Here is a 21,478-nt window from a genome sequence, read left to right as displayed (position 1 = left end):
AACCCTGACTCATTTGGTCAAAGACCCTACGAGGAGTTCCTTTAAGTATGACCCCCTTTTTGTGCCGAAAAATGGCCAAAAACCATCGGAGCAAAGTTTGGCGCCATACCATGCCCACATCTTTAGGGCGTAGGAAAAATGTGTTCTTAATTTAACACCGCCTATATGTGTAGTATCTGTCATTTTAACCCTGACTCATTTGGTGAAGGTCCCTAGGAAGAGTTCCTTAAAGTACGACCCCCTTTTTTTTGCCGAAAAATGGCCAAAAACCATCTGAGCAAAGTTTGGCGCCATACCATGCCCACATCTTAGGGCGTAGGAAAAATGTGTTCTTAATTTATCACCGCCCATATGTGTAGTATCTGTCATTTTAACCCCGACTCATTTGGTCAAAGTTCCTAGGAGGAGTCCGTTAAAGTACGACCCCCTTTTTGTGCCGAAAAATGGCCAAAAACCATCGGAGCAAAGTTTGGCGCCATCCCACGTCCACATCTTAGGGCGTAGGAAAAATGGTTCTCAATTTATCACCGCCTATATGTGTAGTATCTGTCATTTTAACCCTGACTCATTTGGTCAAAGACCCTACGAGGAGTTCCTTTAAGTATGACCCCCTTTTTGTGCCGAAAAATGGCCAAAAACCATCGGAGCAAAGTTTGGCGCCATACCATGCCCACATCTTTAGGGCGTAGGAAAAATGTGTTCTTAATTTATCACCGCCCATATGTGTAGTATCTGTCATTTTAACCCCGACTCATTTGGTCAAAGTTCCTAGGAGGAGTCCGTTAAAGTACGACCCCCTTTTTGTGCCGAAAAATGGCCAAAAACCATCGGAGCAAAGTTTGGCGCCATCCCACGTCCACATCTTAGGGCGTAGGAAAAATGGTTCTCAATTTATCACCGCCTATATGTGTAGTATCTGTCATTTTAACCCTGACTCATTTGGTCAAAGACCCTACGAGGAGTTCCTTTAAGTATGACCCCCTTTTTGTGCCGAAAAATGGCCAAAAACCATCGGAGCAAAGTTTGGCGCCATACCATGCCCACATCTTTAGGGCGTAGGAAAAATGTGTTCTTAATTTAACACCGCCTATATGTGTAGTATCTGTCATTTTAACCCTGACTCATTTGGTGAAGGTCCCTAGGAAGAGTTCCTTAAAGTACGACCCCCTTTTTTTTGCCGAAAAATGGCCAAAAACCATCCGAGCAAAGTTTGGCGCCATACCATGCCCACATCTTAGGGCGTAGGAAAAATGTGTTCTTAATTTATCACCGCCCATATGTGTAGTATCTGTCATTTTAACCCCGACTCATTTGGTCAAAGTTCCTAGGAGGAGTCCGTTAAAGTACGACCCCCTTTTTGTGCCGAAAAATGGCCAAAAACCATCGGAGCAAAGTTTGGCGCCATCCCACGTCCACATCTTAGGGCGTAGGAAAAATGGTTCTCAATTTATCACCGCCTATATGTGTAGTATCTGTCATTTTAACCCTGACTCATTTGGTCAAAGACCCTAGGAAGAGTTCCTTAAAGTACGACCCCCTTTTTTTTGCCGAAAAATGGCCAAAAACCATCTGAGCAAAGTTTGGCGCCATACCATGCCCACATCTTAGGGCGTAGGAAAAATGTGTTCTTAATTTATCACCGCCCATATGTGTAGTATCTGTCATTTTAACCCCGACTCATTTGGTCAAAGTTCCTAGGAGGAGTCCGTTAAAGTACGACCCCCTTTTTGTGCCGAAAAATGGCCAAAAACCATCGGAGCAAAGTTTGGCGCCATCCCACGTCCACATCTTAGGGCGTAGGAAAAATGGTTCTCAATTTATCACCGCCTATATGTGTAGTATCTGTCATTTTAACCCTGACTCATTTGGTCAAAGACCCTACGAGGAGTTCCTTTAAGTATGACCCCCTTTTTGTGCCGAAAAATGGCCAAAAACCATCGGAGCAAAGTTTGGCGCCATACCATGCCCACATCTTTAGGGCGTAGGAAAAATGTGTTCTTAATTTATCACCGCCCATATGTGTAGTATCTGTCATTTTAACCCTGACTCATTTGGTCAAAGTTCCTAGGAGGAGTCCGTTAAAGTACGACCCCCTTTTTGTGCCGAAAAATGGCCAAAAACCATCGGAGCAAAGTTTGGCGCCATCCCACGTCCACATCTTAGGGCGTAGGAAAAATGTGTTCTTAATTTAACACCGCCTATATGTGTAGTATCTGTCATTTTAACCCTGACTCATTTGGTCAAAGACCCTACGAGGAGTTCCTTTAAGTATGACCCCCTTTTTGTGCCGAAAAATGGCCAAAAACCATCGGAGCAAAGTTTGGCGCCATACCATGCCCACATCTTTAGGGCGTAGGAAAAATGTGTTCTTAATTTAACACCGCCTATATGTGTAGTATCTGTCATTTTAACCCTGACTCATTTGGTGAAGGTCCCTAGGAAGAGTTCCTTAAAGTACGACCCCCTTTTTTTTGCCGAAAAATGGCCAAAAACCATCGGAGCAAAGTTTGGCGCCATCCCACGTCCACATCTTAGGGCGTAGGAAAAATGGTTCTCAATTTATCACCGCCTATATGTGTAGTATCTGTCATTTTAACCCTGACTCATTTGGTCAAAGACCCTACAAGGAGTTCCTTTAAGTATGACCCCCTTTTTGTGCCGAAAAATGGCCAAAAACCATCGGAGCAAAGTTTGGCGCCATACCATGCCCACATCTTTAGGGCGTAGGAAAAATGTGTTCTTAATTTAACACCGCCTATATGTGTAGTATCTGTCATTTTAACCCTGACTCATTTGGTGAAGGTCCCTAGGAAGAGTTCCTTAAAGTACGACCCCCTTTTTTTTGCCGAAAAATGGCCAAAAACCATCTGAGCAAAGTTTGGCGCCATACCATGCCCACATCTTAGGGCGTAGGAAAAATGTGTTCTTAATTTATCACCGCCCATATGTGTAGTATCTGTCATTTTAACCCCGACTCATTTGGTCAAAGTTCCTAGGAGGAGTCCGTTAAAGTACGACCCCCTTTTTGTGCCGAAAAATGGCCAAAAACCATCGGAGCAAAGTTTGGCGCCATCCCACGTCCACATCTTAGGGCGTAGGAAAAATGGTTCTCAATTTATCACCGCCTATATGTGTAGTATCTGTCATTTTAACCCTGACTCATTTGGTCAAAGACCCTACGAGGAGTTCCTTTAAGTATGACCCCCTTTTTGTGCCGAAAAATGGCCAAAAACCATCGGAGCAAAGTTTGGCGCCATACCATGCCCACATCTTTAGGGCGTAGGAAAAATGTGTTCTTAATTTAACACCGCCTATATGTGTAGTATCTGTCATTTTAACCCTGACTCATTTGGTGAAGGTCCCTAGGAAGAGTTCCTTAAAGTACGACCCCCTTTTTTTTGCCGAAAAATGGCCAAAAACCATCTGAGCAAAGTTTGGCGCCATACCATGCCCACATCTTAGGGCGTAGGAAAAATGTGTTCTTAATTTATCACCGCCCATATGTGTAGTATCAGTCATTTTAACCCCGACTCATTTGGTCAAAGTTCCTAGGAGGAGTCCGTTAAAGTACGACCCCCTTTTTGTGCCGAAAAATGGCCAAAAACCATCGGAGCAAAGTTTGGCGCCATACCATGCCCACATCTTTAGGGCGTAGGAAAAATGTGTTCTTAATTTATCACCGCCCATATGTGTAGTATCTGTCATTTTAACCCCGACTCATTTGGTCAAAGTTCCTAGGAGGAGTCCGTTAAAGTACGACCCCCTTTTTGTGCCGAAAAATGGCCAAAAACCATCGGAGCAAAGTTTGGCGCCATCCCACGTCCACATCTTAGGGCGTAGGAAAAATGGTTCTCAATTTATCACCGCCTATATGTGTAGTATCTGTCATTTTAACCCTGACTCATTTGGTCAAAGACCCTACGAGGAGTTCCTTTAAGTATGACCCCCTTTTTGTGCCGAAAAATGGCCAAAAACCATCGGAGCAAAGTTTGGCGCCATACCATGCCCACATCTTTAGGGCGTAGGAAAAATGTGTTCTTAATTTAACACCGCCTATATGTGTAGTATCTGTCATTTTAACCCTGACTCATTTGGTGAAGGTCCCTAGGAAGAGTTCCTTAAAGTATGACCCCCTTTTTTTTGCCGAAAAATAGCCAAAAACCATCTGAGCAAAGTTTGGCGCCATACCATGCCCACATCTTAGGGCGTAGGAAAAATGTGTTCTTAATTTATCACCGCCCATATGTGTAGTATCTGTCATTTTAACCCCGACTCATTTGGTCAAAGTTCCTAGGAGGAGTTCGTTAAAGTACGACCCCCTTTTTTTGGCCGAAAAATGGCCAAAAACCATCGCAGCAAAAGTTGGCGCTATACCACGCCCACATCTTAGGGCGTAGGAAAAATGTGTTCTTAATTTATCCCCGCCTATATGTGTAGTATCTGTCATTTTAACCCTGACTCATTTGGTCAAAGTTTGTTAAAATACGGTCCCTTTTTTTTCGCCGAAAAATGGAAGACAGGAACCAGGATGGCCGACTTCCTGTCAGTTTTCAGGTATGGGTTCCTGGGTATGGGTTGACGTCTCCTGCGATTTTCGTTTCGAAACGTGAAACTAGTAAGTGGGAATAATTCTAAAGGTGGTGCTATTTAGACAAATTTGAAATGTCATTTTCGGGCCACCTAAATAATTTTTTTTGGGCCATAATTGACACGCCTGCAACCTATGGGGACATTTCGTGCATGTTAAGGGCCTCAAAAAGGTGGAAGAAAAAAGGGGTTCTTGTGAAGCTCTGCATTACCCCTGCCCTAATTAAAGAAAATAATCCTAATAATCACAATATTGCACATGTTCCACAGTTGTGTGGGAAAAAGTCACCTGTCGGTAGTTGTTCCACCAGCATTGGGCCTGCTTGCAGCTCTGAGTGAGGGGCCTGGAGGAAGGGTGCGTGAGGAGCCTGGAGAGGGCCGTGAGCTGCACAGCAGACAGGGGATCGGCAAGGACGCGTTCTGGAAGGATCTGGACTTTGGCCTGTCGGATCCTGAAGGGCCAAACACAAGTAGCACAAAATGGTTCATCATCTGGAGACTTGCGATATGGACTAAAATCTATATTGCTTTGTTCTCTGTAATACTTCACATTTGAGATGTCATTGAATGATTCAGGCATGTGAGCACCCTTTGAGAAAACTGACGGAAAAAAGAGGAACATTTCTATCGGCACGAACTGCAGCCATGCAAGCCACGAAAGAACATTTTGAAAATCAAGACTACATTTCCTGCAATTGTGTTCATTTGTACTTTATCTTTAGTCAAAAGTTTACATACACTTGTAAAGAACATATGGTCATGTCCAGGCCAGAGCATAATACTACCACCACCATGCCTGACGGTAGGCTTGGTGTTCCTAGGATTAAAGGCCTCACCTTTTCTCCTCCAAACATATTGCTGGGTATTGTGGCCAAACATCTCAATAGTTGTTTCATCTGACATCACATGGACAAAGAGAAGACCTTCTGGAGGAAAGTTCTGTGGTCAATGTGTGTGTGAATGTGTGTGTGAATGTGTGTGAGAATGTGGAAATAGTGTTAAAGCGCTTTGAGTACCTTGAAGGTAGAAAAGCGCTATACAATTATAACCCATTTACCATTTACCATAACAGTGTAAAATAAATAAACATGAGCAAAAACTACTATTGGCTCTGATTTAAATATTTTGTATAGTTTTTTTTGTGTTCAGGGACTAGGGTTGTACAGTATACCGGTATTAGTATAGTACCGCGATACTAATGAATCATATTCGGTACTACACCGCCTCTAAAAAGTACCGGTCCACATTTTTACAACTTGTCCTTTATAATGTTTGACAAAATAATAGAATGAGAAATGACACAACAAATCAAATCAACTTCATTTATATGTTACTGCATACATCAGCAGACTAGTTAGGAGCCTTTGTTTGTTTACTTACTACTAAAAGACAAGTTGTCCTTTGTTTGTTTACTTACTACTAAAAGACAAGTTGTCCTTTGTTTGTTTACTTACTACTAAAAGACAAGTTGTCCTGTTTGTTTACTTACTACTAAAAGACAAGTTGTCCTGTTTGTTTACTTACTACTAAAAGACAAGTTGTCCTTTGTTTGTTTACTTACTACTGAAAGACAAGTTGTCCTTTGTTTGTTTACTTACTACAAAAAGACAAGTTGTCCTTTGTTTGTTTACTTACTACTAAAAGACAAGTTGTCCTGTTTGTTTACTTACTACTAAAAGACAAGTTGTCCTTTGTTTGTTTACTTACTACTAAAAGACAAGTTGTCCTGTTTGCTTACTTACTACTAAAAGACAAGTTGTCCTGTTTGTTTACTTACTACTAAAAGACAAGTTGTCCTGTTTGTTTACTTACTACTAAAAGACAAGTTGTCCTGTTTGTTTACTTACTACTAAAAGACAAGTTGTCCTTTGTTTGTTTACTTACTACTAAAAGACAAGTTGTCCTGTTTGCTTACTTACTACTAAAAGACAAGTTGTCCTGTTTGTTTACTTACTACTAAAAGACAAGTTGTCCTTTGTTTGTTTACTCACTACTAAAAGACAAGTTGTCCTGTTTGTTTACTTACTACTAAAAGACAAGTTGTCCTTTGTTTGTTTACTTACTACTAAAACACAAGTTGTCCTGTTTGTTTACTTACTACTAAAAGACAAGTTGTCCTGTTTGTTTACTTACTACTAAAAGACAAGTTGTCCTGTTTGTTTACTTACTACTAAAAGACAAGTTGTCCTGTTTGTTTACTTACTACTAAAAGACAAGTTGTCCTGTTTGTTTACTTACTACTGAAAGACAAGTTGTCCTGTTTGTTTACTTACTACTGAAAGACAAGTTGTCCTTTGTTTGTTTACTTACTACTAAAAGACAAGTTGTCCTGTTTGTTTACTTACTACTGAAAGACAAGTTGTCCTTTGTTTGTTTACTTACTACTAAAAGACAAGTTGTCCTGTTTGTTTACTTACTACTAAAAGACAAGTTGTCCTTTGTTTGTTTACTTACTACTGAAAGACAAGTTGTCCTTTGTTTGTTTACTTACTACTGAAAGACAAGTTGTCCTGTTTGTTTACTTACTACTAAAAGACAAGTTGTCCTGTTTGTTTACTTACTACTAAAAGACAAGTTGTCCTTTGTTTGTTTACTTACTACTAAAAGACAAGTTGTCCTGTTTGCTTACTTACTACTAAAAGACAAGTTGTCCTGTTTGTTTACTTACTACTAAAAGACAAGTTGTCCTGTTTGTTTACTTACTACTAAAAGACAAGTTGTCCTGTTTGTTTACTTACTACTAAAAGACAAGTTGTCCTGTTTGTTTACTTACTACTAAAAGACAAGTTGTCCTGTTTGTTTACTTACTACTAAAAGACAAGTTGTCCTGTTTGCTTACTTACTACTAAAAGACAAGTTGTCCTGTTTGTTTACTTACTACTAAAAGACAAGTTGTCCTTTGTTTGTTTACTCACTACTAAAAGACAAGTTGTCCTGTTTGTTTACTTACTACTAAAAGACAAGTTGTCCTTTGTTTGTTTACTTACTACTAAAACACAAGTTGTCCTGTTTGTTTACTTACTACTAAAAGACAAGTTGTCCTGTTTGTTTACTTACTACTAAAAGACAAGTTGTCCTGTTTGTTTACTTACTACTAAAAGACAAGTTGTCCTGTTTGTTTACTTACTACTAAAAGACAAGTTGTCCTGTTTGTTTACTTACTACTGAAAGACAAGTTGTCCTGTTTGTTTACTTACTACTGAAAGACAAGTTGTCCTTTGTTTGTTTACTTACTACTAAAAGACAAGTTGTCCTGTTTGTTTACTTACTACTGAAAGACAAGTTGTCCTTTGTTTGTTTACTTACTACTAAAAGACAAGTTGTCCTGTTTGTTTACTTACTACTAAAAGACAAGTTGTCCTTTGTTTGTTTACTTACTACTGAAAGACAAGTTGTCCTTTGTTTGTTTACTTACTACTGAAAGACAAGTTGTCTAGTATGTTTAATGTACCCTAAGATTTTTTGTTAAAATAAAGCCAATAATGCCTTTTTTTGTGGTCCCCTTTATTTAGAAAAGTATCGAAATACATTTTGGTACCGGTACCAAAATCTTGGTATTGAGACAACCTTACTTTGGATATACTTACAATGTTTTAGGCAATGCCAACTTACCCATCGGCTTGAGTTCTAATCTCGTGCACTTTGAATCTCTGCCTTCCTACAGCCTTCACTTTGACCGTCTCAATGCCGTACTCCTGCTCCTCCCGGTATGCGTAGATTTCTGCCGTCGTTCCGAACTCTGCATCCGGTTCGCCAGCGTCACTGGAAAAACAACAACAGCCTTCATACTTCACTTACCGTATTTTTCAGAGTATAAGTCGCACCGGCCGAAAATGCATAATAAAGAAGGAAAAAAACATATATAAGTGGCACTGGAGTAGAAGTCGCATTTTTTGGGGGAAATGTATTTGCTAAAAGCCAACAGCAAGAATAGACATTTGAAAGGCAATTTAAAATGTCTAAAGAATAGTGAACAACAGGCTGAATAAGTGTACGTTATATGAGGCATAAATAACCAACTGGTATGTTAACGTAACATATTATGGTAAGAGTCATTCAAATAACTATAACATATAGAACATGCTATACGTTTACCAAACAATCTGTCACTCCTAATCGCTAAATCCCATGAAATCTTATACGTCTAGTCTCTTACGTGAATTAGCTAAATCAGGGGTGCTCACACTTTTCCTGCAGGCGAGCTACTTTTCAATTGATCAAGTCGCGGGGATCTACCTCATTCATATATATAATTTATATTTACTTATTTATGAAATATATGTTTTTGTTAACAAGTTAAAGGTGTTTAATGATAATGCAAGCATGTTTAACACATATAGTTAATAAATTAAAGGTGTTTAATGATAATACAAGAATGTTTAATACATATAGTTAATATTGTTAACAAGTTAAAGGTGTTTAAAGATAATACAAGAATGTTTAATACATATAGTTAATATTGTTAACAAGTTAAAGGTGTTTAAAGATAATACAAGCATGTTTAATACATATAGTTAATATTGTTAACAAGTTAAAGGTGTTTAAAGATAATGCAAGCATGTTTAATACATATAGTTAATATTGTTAACAAGTTAAAGGTGTTTAAAGATAATACAAGCATGTTTAATACATATAGTTAATATTGTTAACAAGTTAAAGGTGTTTAAAGAGAATACAAGAATGTTTAATACATATAGTTAATATTGTTAACAAGTTAAAGGTGTTTAAAGATAATGCAAGCATGTTTAACACATTCCTTTCTTTCATGAAGACAAGAATATAAGTTGGTGTATTACCTGATTGTGATGACTTGCATTGATAGGAATCAGACAGTAGTGCTGATAATTACTGATGACTTGCATTGATAGGAATCAGACAGTAGTGCTGATAATTACTGATGACTTGCATTGATAGGAATCAGACAGTAGTGCTGATAATTACTGATGACTTGCATTGATAGAATCAGACAGTAGTGATGATAATTACTGATGACTTGCATTGATAGAATCAGACAGTAGTGCTGATAATTACTGATGACTTGCATTGATAGGAATCAGACAGTAGTGCTGATAATTACTGATGACTTGCATTGATAGAATCAGACAGTAGTGATGATAATTACTGATGACTTGCATTGATAGAATCAGACAGTAGTGCTGATAATTACTGATGACTTGCATTGATAGAATCAGACAGTAGTGCTGATAATTACTGATGACTTGCATTGATAGAATCAGACAGTAGTGCTGATAATTACTGATGACTTGCATTGATAGAATCAGACAGTAGTGCTGATAATTACTGATGACTTGCATTGATAGAATCAGACAGTAGTGATGATAATTACTGATGACTTGCATTGATAGAATCAGACAGTAGTGCTGATAATTACTGATGACTTGCATTGATAGAATCAGACAGTAGTGCTGATAATTACTGATGACTTGCATTGATAGAATCAGACAGTAGTGCTGATAATTACTGATGACTAGCATTGATAGAATCAGACAGTAGTGCTGATAATTACTGATGACTTGCATTGATAGAATCAGACAGTAGTGCTGATAATTACTGATGACTTGCATTGATAGAATCAGACAGTAGTGCTGATAATTACTGATGACTTGCATTGATAGAATCAGACAGTAGTGCTGATAATTACTGATGACTTGCATTGATAGAATCAGACAGTAGTGCTGATAATTACTGATGACTTGCATTGATAGAATCAGACAGTAGTGATGATAATTACTGATGACTTGCATTGATAGAATCAGACAGTAGTGCTGATAATTACTGATGACTTGCATTGATAGAATCAGACAGTAGTGCTGATAATTACTGATGACTTGCATTGATAGAATCAGACAGTAGTGCTGATAATTACTGATGACTTGCATTGATAGAATCAGACAGTAGTGCTGATAATTACTGATGACTTGCATTGATAGAATCAGACAGTAGTGCTGATAATTACTGATGACTTGCATTGATAGAATCAGACAGTAGTGATGATAATTACTGATGACTTGCATTGATAGAATCAGACAGTAGTGATGATAATTACTGATGACTTGCATTGATAGAATCAGACAGTAGTGCTGATAATTACTGATGACTTGCATTGATAGAATCAGACAGTAGTGCTGATAATTACTGATGACTTGCATTGATAGAATCAGACAGTAGTGCTGATAACGTCCACATTTTCAAATGGAGGACAAAAAAGTCCTCCTTTCTGTCCAACACCACATGAAAGTGGTTGCTTTTTGCCATCTTATTTGTCCAGATTCCGTACTCCTTTGTATACACTTTACAAGAAATACATTGGCGGCAAACTCCGTAGCTTGCTAGCTTGTGCACGCCAGCTTTCTGAAACTCTTATTTTGTTAGCGCAGGCAGGATGAAGCAGCGCTTTTATTGTGCAACTGTGCAGTCGGTCTTTGGAGTTTTGACGACAGGTACGGCGCCAGAGTCTGTTGAAATAAAAAGTGTTTCTCGCCTTCCTGTCAGTCATTTTTTCTTAATAATGATGTGGCAGCAGCCAGCGTCATCTCAGAAGACCCTCGGGTGCCGTGAATGTCAATCAAGTGACGTCATAGTGAAGATTGACGATCGCTCATTTTTAGGATTATTTTATTAATGCCTGGCTGGCGAACGACTGACACACCCTCCGTGATCCACCGGTAGCTCGCGATCGACGTAATGAGCACCCCTGAGCTAAATAATATTATTTGATATTTTACGCTAATGTGTTAATAATTTCACACATAAGTCGCTCCTGAGTATAAGTCGCACCCCCGGCCAAACTATGAAAAATACTGCGACTTATAGTCCGAAAAATACCGCACCCCTAATTTTTTTTTCTCTTGTTTTTGAACACTGACTTTTTGCAGTGTAAACAGTCCGTGCGAAACGTGAGCTTTGACTACCGTTTATTAAACGAGGCAAAATGCCGTAAAAAAATGAAAATGACAGACGCCTCGAGGCAACTAAATTTCCTCGGATATACACTACCGTTCAAAAGTTTGGGGTCACCCAAACAATTTAGTGGAATAGCCTTCATTTCTGAGAACAAGAATAGACTGTGGAGTTTCAGATGAAAGTTCTCTTTTTCTGGCCATTTTGAGCGTTTAATTGAGCCCACAAATGTGATGCTCCAGAAAGTCAATCTGCTCAAAGGAAGGTCAGTTTTGTAGCTTCTGTAACGAGCTAAAGTGTTTTCAGATGTGTGAACATGATTGCACAAGGGTTTTCTAATCATCAATTAGCCTTCTGAGCCAATGAGCAAACACATTGTACCATTAGAACACTGGAGTGATAGTTGCTGGAAATGGGCCTCTATACACCTATGTAGATATTGCACCAAAAAGCAGACATTTGCAGCTAGAATAGTCATTTAGCACATTAGCAATGTATAGAGTGTATTTCTGTAAAGTTAAGACTAGTTTAAAGTTATCTTCATTGAAAAGTACAGTGCTTTTCCTTCAGAAATAAGGACATTTACATGTGACCCCAAACTTTTGAACGGTAGTGTATTTTGTAATCGAATTACTTGAGGAATCGTTTCAGCTCTAGCTCCGGGTACCTGTGTGCGAGCACAGCGAACGTCCGGTCCTTCTGTATCACGCTCCTCATCATGCTGACTTCCTGCGGCCTGAAGAGCTGCAGGGGAAGAGTCTGTCCTGGCACCAGCATCACAGCCGTGTGCGGCAACACGGGGATGGTCTGGCAACTGTCATCGTCGTGGACCGTGCGCCCGTGGAACTCCTCCATGTCTGAACCCAGGTACTACACACACGGAGCAGATGTGTTTTGTTGACAGGGGCAAAGACTCAAACCACACACATGATCCAAAGGCCCATAGCAAACATGGATAACCCGCCCCTGCCCAGGACTCCAACAACCCGTATTGTCAGGCTGTTAGTCCAGCGCAAACTCTTTGGGTATCAGGGAATGACTTTTGACAAGAACAAGAAAGTTGGATCATATTACGCCTATACTGGCTCACCTGCACTGGCTTCCTGTGCACTTAAGATGTGATTTTAAGGTTTTACTACAAACCCCGTTTCCATATGAGCTGGGAAATGGTGTTAGATGTAAATATAAACGGAATACAATGATTTGCAAATCCTTTTCAAGCCATATTCAATTGAATATGCTACAAAGACAACATATTTCATGTTCACACTCATAAACATTTGTTTTTTTGCAAATAATCATTAACTTATAATTTGATGGCAGCAACACGTGACAAAGAAGTTGGGAAAGGTGGCAATAAATACTGATAAAGTTGAGGAATGCTCATCAAACACTTATTTGGAACATCCCACAGGTGAACAGGCTAATTGGGAACAGGTGGGTGCCATGATTGGCTATAAAAGTAGATTCCATGAAATGCTCAGTCATTCACAAACAAGGATGGGGCGAGAGTCACCACTTTGTCAACAAATGCCTGAGCAAATTGTTGAACAGTTTAAGAACAACCTTTCTCAAGCAGCTATTGCAAGGAATTGAGGGATTTCACCATCTACGCTCCGTAATATCATCAAAGAGAATGTGGAGAAATCACTGCAGGTAAGCAGCTAAGCCCGTGACCTTCCATCCCTCAGGCTGTACTGCATCAACAAGCCACATCAGTGTGTAAAGGATATCACCACATGGGCTCAGGAACACTTCAGAAAGCCACTGTCAGTAACTACAGTTGGTCGCTACATCTGTAAGTGCAAGTTAAAACTCTCCTATGCAAGGCGAAAACCGTTTATCAACAACACCCAGAAACGCCGTTGGCTTCGCTAAGATGGACTGATACAAAGTGGAAAAGTGTTCTGACGAGTCCACATTTCAAATTGTTTATGGAAACTGTGGACGTCGTGTCCTCCGGACCAAAGAGGAAAAGAACCATCCGGATTGTTCTAGGTGCAAAGTGTAAAAGGCAGCATGTGTGATGGTATGGGGGTGTATTAGTGGTCAAGACATGTTCTAGGGTGAAAGTGTAAAAGGCAGCATGTGTGATGGTATGGGGGTGTATTAGTGGTCAAGACATGTTCTAGGGTGAAAGTGTAAAAGGCAGCATGTGTGATGGTATGGGGGTGTATTAGTGGTCAAGACATGTTCTAGGGTGAAAGTGTAAAAGGCAGCATGTGTGATGGTATGGGGGTGTATTAGTGGTCAAGACATGTTCTAGGGTGAAAGTGTAAAAGGCAGCATGTGTGATGGTATGGGGGTGTATTAGTGGTCAAGACATGTTCTAGGGTGAAAGTGTAAAAGGCAGCATGTGTGATGGTATGGGGGTGTATTAGTGGTCAAGACATGTTCTAGGGTGAAAGTGTAAAAGGCAGCATGTGTGATGGTATGGGGGTGTATTAGTGGTCAAGACATGTTCTAGGGTGAAAGTGTAAAAGGCAGCATGTGTGATGGTATGGGGGTGTATTAGTGGTCAAGACATGTTCTAGGGTGAAAGTGTAAAAGGCAGCATGTGTGATGGTATGGGGGTGTATTAGTGGTCAAGACATGTTCTAGGGTGAAAGTGTATAAGGCAGCATGTGTGATGGTATGGGGGTGTATTAGTGGTCAAGACATGTTCTAGGGTGAAAGTGTAAGAGGCAGCATGTGTGATGGTATGGGGGTGTATTAGTGGTCAAGACATGTTCTAGGGTGAAAGTGTAAGAGGCAGCATGTGTGATGGTATGGGGGTGTATTAGTGGTCAAGACATGTTCTAGGGTGAAAGTGTAAAAGGCAGCATGTGTGATGGTATGGGGGTGTATTAGTGGTCAAGACATGTTCTAGGGTGAAAGTGTAAAAGGCAGCATGTGTGATGGTATGGGGGTGTATTATTGGCCAAGACATGGGTAACTTACACATCTGTGAAGGCGCCATTAATGCTGAAAGGTACATACAGCTTTTGGAGGAACATATGTTGCTATCCAAGCAACGTTACCATGGACGCCCCTGCTTATTTCAGCAAGACAATGCCAAGCCGTGTGTTACATCAACGTGGCTTCATAGTAAAAGAGTGCAGGTACTAGACTGGCCTGCCTGTAGTCCAGACATTGAAAATGTGTGGCACCTGCAATGTGAGAAGGGAGACCCCCGGACTGTTGAACAACTTAAGCTGTACATCAAGCAAGAATGGGAAAGAATTCCACTTCAAAAATGTGTCTCCTCACTTCCCAAACCTTTACTGAGTGTTGTTAAAAGGAAAGGCCATGTAACACAGTGGTGAACATGCCCTTTCCCAACTACTTTGGCACGTATTGCAGCCATGACATTCTAAGTTAATTATTATTTGCAAAAAAAAATCAAGTTTATGAGTTTGAACATGAAATATGTTGTCTTTGTAGCATATTCAACTGAATATGGCTTGAAAAGGATTTGCAAATCATTGTATTCCGTTTATATTTACATCTAACACCATTTCCCAACTCATATGGAAACAGGGTTTGTACTTACGTATAAAATACAACACGGTCTAGCTCCATCCTATCTTGCTGATTGTATTGTACCATAAGTCCCGGCAAAATGGTACAGGGTATAATTTACCACGAGACCAATGCTGTAATGTTCACCGGTGTCCTGTTTTGAATAAATGTTAAATCTACCAAAAGGATAGCATCGGTCACATATTGTTAAAAACAGAACAATTTTGCAAACTTCCCTGAACATGCAGCATTTCTCCCATGCAGTGGTTTTTGAGGCTAATTTCTTTTAGCACTGTTTTGTTCGCTTTCTTAAAAACACATATTGCCAGGTTTATGTGTTTGCACAATTGTTCCCCATTGCATTTATGGTTTTGACTCATTTCCGCCTCTGTATTCAAGCAGGATAACACGACTTTCATGTGAATTGAAAGCTTACACTGTGTGATGTGGGTAGACTGGGGTCGAAGGTGATGATGTCGGGTTTTGTTGCATCCTCACTGTCTCGGTCCTCCGTCTCCATGTCGTCTTCCTCCTCCTCTTCGTTGCCTAGCAATAAAAGAAAAAGAGGCCGAGGTGAAAAGGAAAGACCGACATAAAAGTAGCTCGGCGGACTTGAATGTGGCCTGTTGCTGCGTGGGAACAAGACAAGGAAATGTCAGCTGAATATACTTTACTCCCGGGAGGTGGTCCGTGGTGACGCCGTGTCGTCGGTAAAACGGTGTTGGTTACCTGGTAGGAGCTGCAGTTGGTTGCCCATGTTGTCGTTGACGTCGTCTTCTCCTCCCCTGTCGTCAGCCATAGCCTTGTGTTTACAATGCTAACTCTTCTTCGACGCTAATAGACGCGCAGGCGCACACTAGCCAGCTCACTTGCGCCCCCTGCAGCCATAGAAAATGCCTTGTATTTGCTACAGATGCGACGTTCGCGAACGAGTTGAGATTTCTAAACGGCTTGTTCGAGTGAACGATGTGAACCGATTCAAAGTTATTCGTTTGTGCCGTTCTTTGTAGAAATTACCCCACGCTGCCCTTTCAGAATCATAATCATGATCAATAGCATTTTTTGATTTATTGGAGTGATGACATGAGCGTGTTAGAATCGTCCACAGACGGCCCCTATTCACGTAAAATGCGCACGCACTTGACTTAGTGGATTTTTAGTAAACACCTAAATCTACCTAGAGCCTTTCAGCCGCTGTGTTTAGAATTAGTTATAAGCAACTAAAACAAATAAAAATCAAAGAAAACAGAATTTAGATTCACTTCCGCGAGTTTTTGTTTTTTTTCACTTCCGCGAGGGTAACAAACAAGGTCAAGCGGACCGTGACGTCACTGCCAAAGAACGTCACAATGGCACCATCTTGTGGAATGTTTATGAAAACAAAAGGCAAAGTAGATTTTTTGATGAAAAACAAGTTACTCAAAAAATAAATATAACGAGCCAGGCCTTGCAACGGCTCCGTTAAGTCATAAATCCCTTCTAATATTTACAATACTAACTAATACTAATCCCAAGTGCAGGACTAATAGACTTTGTCCCACACGCCATTAGACTGTACAACTCCTCTCTGGGGGGGAGGGGGGGGGGGGGGGGTACTAGGATGACAGTGGATGCAAAACAATAACAGTGCAATACTTTTTCATAACATGGTCACTACTGTCTAGTTTCTCTTGTTATATTCTTATTTTACTGTTATGTTTGTATTCTCATTGTTACTTTTTATTTTTATTCTATTGAAATATTTTTCTATTTTGTTTCCATTTATACCCCCATTATTTTATTTTTACTTTTTAAATTTGATCTCAATTCTGCACACTGCTGCAGGAATTTTAAATAAATGTAATTCATACATTTTAAATAAAGTACTATTTTCTTTTACGGTGTCACATGCGCAGGCGCACATCAGCGAGCTCCCGTGCGCCCCCTGCCGAGACGCCACAGTAGGACATTAGTGCTTAGTTGATGCAAGTTATTGTAAATGTTCAAATACTAGCTATAAAGTTCAAGGGTAAAAAAACCAAACTGCATTTAAGTGCCATGTGCCCTAACCAGAAGTAAATCCCTTGTCAACAGCTGGCTTTGATCTTAGCACTGACACAGGGTTTGTTTCAACAATCAGGTTTAGTAAAACAAAGTTACCAGGTATGTCAGTCAGTAAGGGCGAGTGAGACTTAATTGCAACAAAATGGGCAAATTTTCCGGTTAAAATGGCTGCTGTTGGAGTAAATTAAATTACATAAAAAGTGCCATAATTTAAATACATCTTATCAGGGTAAGTGTCTTGAATTTTGCTCATTTATTGGCCCAAATTGTAGTAAGTTAAAAGGTGTTGGGATGTATGATTGAGGTATAATTAAGATGAAGTGATTAAATGTTTAAACCCATTATGTGTTCTGTTTAGTTCAAATTGGGTGAAAGCTCACTGACCACAAACTCATATCCAACATTCTCTGGTCACATGGTTTCTTTGCCAATGCCAGAAGGACATCAGATTGAGGGTCAGAGACCAGGAAAGAAAAGATACTAGATACTCAGAGTGCTCATATAAATTGTATTCAATCAGGAATAAATACTAGATTTTAAGTTTATAAATCCTGTCCTCTTTAAACATCTTCTGGCTCCAGATTAAACAAATACACTGACAAAGGCAATCCTACAATATTAAAAGCCTAGTGAGTGATTTGACCAAAAAGCAGACTTCACTTGATTAAAGTTTTGGAACAGTGTTCATTTATTGTTCAACACCACATGACAGTTGACAGAATTTATGGTCCATGAACCAAACAGCCACAGCTCTGATGTTAAAAGTCCCAGGTCAGGAACTGGAGCAGAAGAGTCCCAGGTCAGGAACTGGGGCAGATGAAGCTTGCGGCCATCGGGAAGCCGCAGGAGGTGGTCAAGAACCGCTCCAGTCACAGCCGTCAATCAAGTCCGACCGGGCGGGGCAACGCCTGGCACAACGAGGGCTTACTTTGACCTCTGCCTCATCTTTCTCCTTTTACGCTTCAGCCTGATAAAAAAGTAGCATCATGTGGTAAACAGGCAGTGCTTTAAATACCTCATTTTAGAGTGGTGCATTTAGGGTCCACACACCACTTAAATCATAAATGCTTTAGGGATAACATGTCTGCGTTTAAATATATTTCAGATCTATCAAATATTCTTCATACCATCATGTCCCCTTTTGGCCAATGGAATCCTTGTACCGTGTCATTTACAGTACTATATCACAATGTAGACAAGTAGTTTCATTGACTAGAAACCATATTTGAAAAATTCTATTAAACATTTCAACAGACAAACTTTGAACTGCTGCCCTCGGGCAGGAAATACAGGACAATAAAAAGCCGGACAAACAGGTTTAAGAACTTTTTTTTTTTACCCGAGAGCAATAGTGTCGCTGAACACAATCAAAGCATGAAAAAAATGACGCATGTGAGCTGTATGTTTTATGCATTTTTACCTATTTATCTTAGTACTAATGTTATGATCTTTATGTGTCATCCATGAATTTGCTTGCAATTTCTATGTACAATGACAAGATCTCTTCTGTTCCAATTAGCTTATGCACTCTGATGGTAGAAGAACTATTTATAAACCTGTTGCAATCCTAATCCATGAGTCTAGATTTATAACTAATCAGGACCGTTTGTACCACCACACCCCTACACTCATGACAGCAGTTTATCCAAAACATTATCAGATTGGGAAAAGTACTTGCGCTACAAAGCTCCGACAATTTGGCACATTTACGCTACAAAAAGTCCAGAGTAAAAACTTAAATTGGAATTCCTTTAAAGCACATGTGTCAAACTCATACCTGGCCTGCCACCTTATTTTATGTGGCCCGCAATTACCATGTGTCTATTTCTAATCAACTTTCTATTTTGACAGGGGAAAAAAGTACATGTACCGTATGCAATTTCATATATTTTAAACATAATCCAATACTGCAACACATTAGCACACATTCCAAACACCAAAATAAGTACTTAAATATCTACTTTACTGATTACAAAGCAACTTATCCATCGAATTGTACAATGTAAAAAACAGGTAGCTCAGTTGGCAGAATTTTACCGTAAAAACATGTGACAAATTTTGTAAGTTTTTTATTTACAGTAATACACTGTAAAAACAACCGTAGATTTTACAGTATAACAGTGGTACCGTTTCTTATTTACAGTATACATTGTAAAAAAAACATGGTACATTTGATGGTAAAATATCAGCAGCTAAACTTTACTGTAAAATCTACAAATTTTTTAGTGTACGAAAAAATAAGTCGTGTAATGAAGCAATTTAAAATGTATATATTATTAACTGTTACAATTGGCCCTCTGAGGTCAGCCATAACTGCCAATAAAAACGAGTTTGACACCCCTGCTGTAAAGTTTGAGTTATATATGTATGAGTCTACCAAATATTTCAGATTTACACTGAATTTTTTTCCCTTTTAAGATTCACGTTACAAGTCAGGTCGGACCAATCATGTTTACTCCAGTCCCTTCTTACACTAAATTCACAAATAACCCAATTAGAAATATACTACAACTGTAAAACTTATTCTGTTGGTTTAGCAAGCTTACCAACCTTTTTAAAATGGGTTGAATATTATTATTATTACCTATTCTGTGTTACATGTTTTAAGTTGCACCAAGAAAAATTCCTAGTTTGTGAACCCCTTCTCAAACAATGTGGGGTCTGAGCAGAGGATGTCGTTGTGGCTTGTGCAGCCCTTTGAGACTTGTGGTTTAGGGCTATATAATTTAACTATTCTGATTCTGACATTTTTACAAGTCAGTGGGTCTCAAGAGGTTGACCATAAATTTGACATGATTGTCTATTACCATTATTGCTATGTTGTCTACTACCATTGTTGGTATATTCATTATTCCTACATTGATACAAATGATTGTTACAGTGTAATAATCATTGTTACCTGTGGTAATGCCACTATGATACAACATCTGTATTATAATTCTTGAACAAATTAACAGTGAAACTCATGTGAATAATCACTGAATGGAGTACTGGGGGTGGGATTAAATAAGTGATCTTCTTCCCACTCCCTTTCAGGCAAAACTGGAAAATCATGCATTAAATACTGTACATTACCTTTTGCACTATATTAATGTATAATATGTGTTGTCTACTTTGTCATTGCCTGAAATAACTAAATAAATGGTAAAAAAAAAAAAAAAAGGAATACAAAAATGGCAGGAAAATGACTTATATCATTGAAATGTAACAAACTGATGCTGGTTTATTAAAAAAATAAAAAAGGTACTTAAATAGATGAAATGTGGTGCTCACCTGCGCATGCGCTTCTTCCTCCACTGCAAAACACGACACAATTAGTGTGCAATAAACCAACACGTGTTTTGCGGAATCACGTGCGGTTAAAGAGTGGAAAGTGGCAGTTGCAACGCAAATAATTCGGCAGGTTAGACATTTTAAAGAATAACATCTTATCAGAGATCGACATAGCTAGCATTAGCGGCTACATTACAACAGGCCCTATTTAGCATTAGCATGCACAATGTAAGAATTCAAGATAATTAGCCCAACAAGTTATTAATTGTGTGGACACGTTCAAGGTTTCAGTAGAAATAAGAATTGCTGAGCATTAAATAATGTGAAAAATGTCAATGTTAAATTGGAGTTATTGCAACTTGTTTTAGTCATGTCATGGATGAGAGCGAAACAACACGAACAAACAACGTTCTTACCTTAGCTCTCATCGTGTGGAGATGAGTCTGTTCAAATGAAAGACACAACAATGTTGTTAGAGGCGGATGGTTTACAAGATTAAAGGATTCTTTTGGATTGCGATGAGAGGGGAAAAAAAGGTTTACTAACCTCGAAGCGAGAAGAGCAGCGGAAAGAGGATGTGACGCAGGCGCAGGGCTGTATTTATAGGAGGGCGTGCTGACGTCATTTTCAAGCGCCATCGATGCTGGGTGGTGGTGACGGGACTTGTAGTTTTAAGGAATATATTTTGTGAATGACAGTATTTGCTCAAACGTTTAGGTGTTTGAAATCGTTGAGATATTTTGAAAGTGTCTTCGTGTTTTGTGTGCATTAAGAATACATGTTTGCATGTACATTGTTCAGTTAAAAAAAAAAGTTTTAAAAATAGAATTTCAAACGTACATTTTTGGCGGCAAAATCCTTTTTCTTTGCCTCGGGAAAAAACACTTCAATTGAAACATTCTTCAATAATAATCATTTTATATTCCATCCATCCATTTCCTACCGCTTGTCCCTTTCGGGGTCGCGGGGGGCGCTGGAGCCTATCTCAGCTGCATTTGGGCGGAAGGCGGGGTACACCCTGGACAAGTCGCCACCTCATCGCAGGGCCAACACAGATAGACACACATTCACACAATAGGGACCATTTAGTGTTTATATTCCATCCATTTTCTACCACTTGTCCCTTTTGGGGTGGCAGGGGGTGCTGGAGCCT

General features: G+C 39.4%; 1 protein-coding gene and 1 long non-coding RNA gene across 2 annotated transcripts in view; both read right to left on the bottom strand.

Moving 5' to 3' along the window:
* The window catches only part of crbn (cereblon), a 38,581-nt gene extending 22,706 nt beyond the window's left edge, over nucleotides 1–15,875 (bottom strand). Inside the window, exons 1-5 of the mRNA XM_062038197.1 lie at nucleotides 15,739–15,875; nucleotides 15,446–15,555; nucleotides 12,176–12,378; nucleotides 8,200–8,349; nucleotides 4,877–5,039 (exon numbers count right to left, since the gene is read on the bottom strand). Coding sequence (XP_061894181.1) covers nucleotides 4,877–5,039; nucleotides 8,200–8,349; nucleotides 12,176–12,378; nucleotides 15,446–15,555; nucleotides 15,739–15,808 — 696 coding nt within the window. The 5' untranslated portion in view covers nucleotides 15,809–15,875. The remainder of the gene's footprint in view (nucleotides 1–4,876; nucleotides 5,040–8,199; nucleotides 8,350–12,175; nucleotides 12,379–15,445; nucleotides 15,556–15,738) is intronic.
* Nucleotides 15,876–17,716: 1,841 nt separating this feature from the next.
* LOC133643530 (uncharacterized) lies at nucleotides 17,717–20,959 on the bottom strand. The gene is made up of 4 exons (XR_009824706.1): nucleotides 20,872–20,959; nucleotides 20,742–20,768; nucleotides 20,326–20,348; nucleotides 17,717–18,019 (listed from the first exon to the last, which is right to left on the bottom strand). It is a non-coding gene; the product is annotated as an uncharacterized LOC133643530 (long non-coding RNA).
* Between the last annotated feature and the right edge of the window lie 519 nt (nucleotides 20,960–21,478).

The sequence above is a fragment of the Entelurus aequoreus genome, linkage group LG26 (assembly GCF_033978785.1).
Source record: "Entelurus aequoreus isolate RoL-2023_Sb linkage group LG26, RoL_Eaeq_v1.1, whole genome shotgun sequence".
In the NCBI taxonomy this organism is placed as follows: Eukaryota; Metazoa; Chordata; class Actinopteri; order Syngnathiformes; family Syngnathidae; genus Entelurus; species Entelurus aequoreus.
This window is presented reverse-complemented; position numbering and strand designations above follow the sequence as displayed.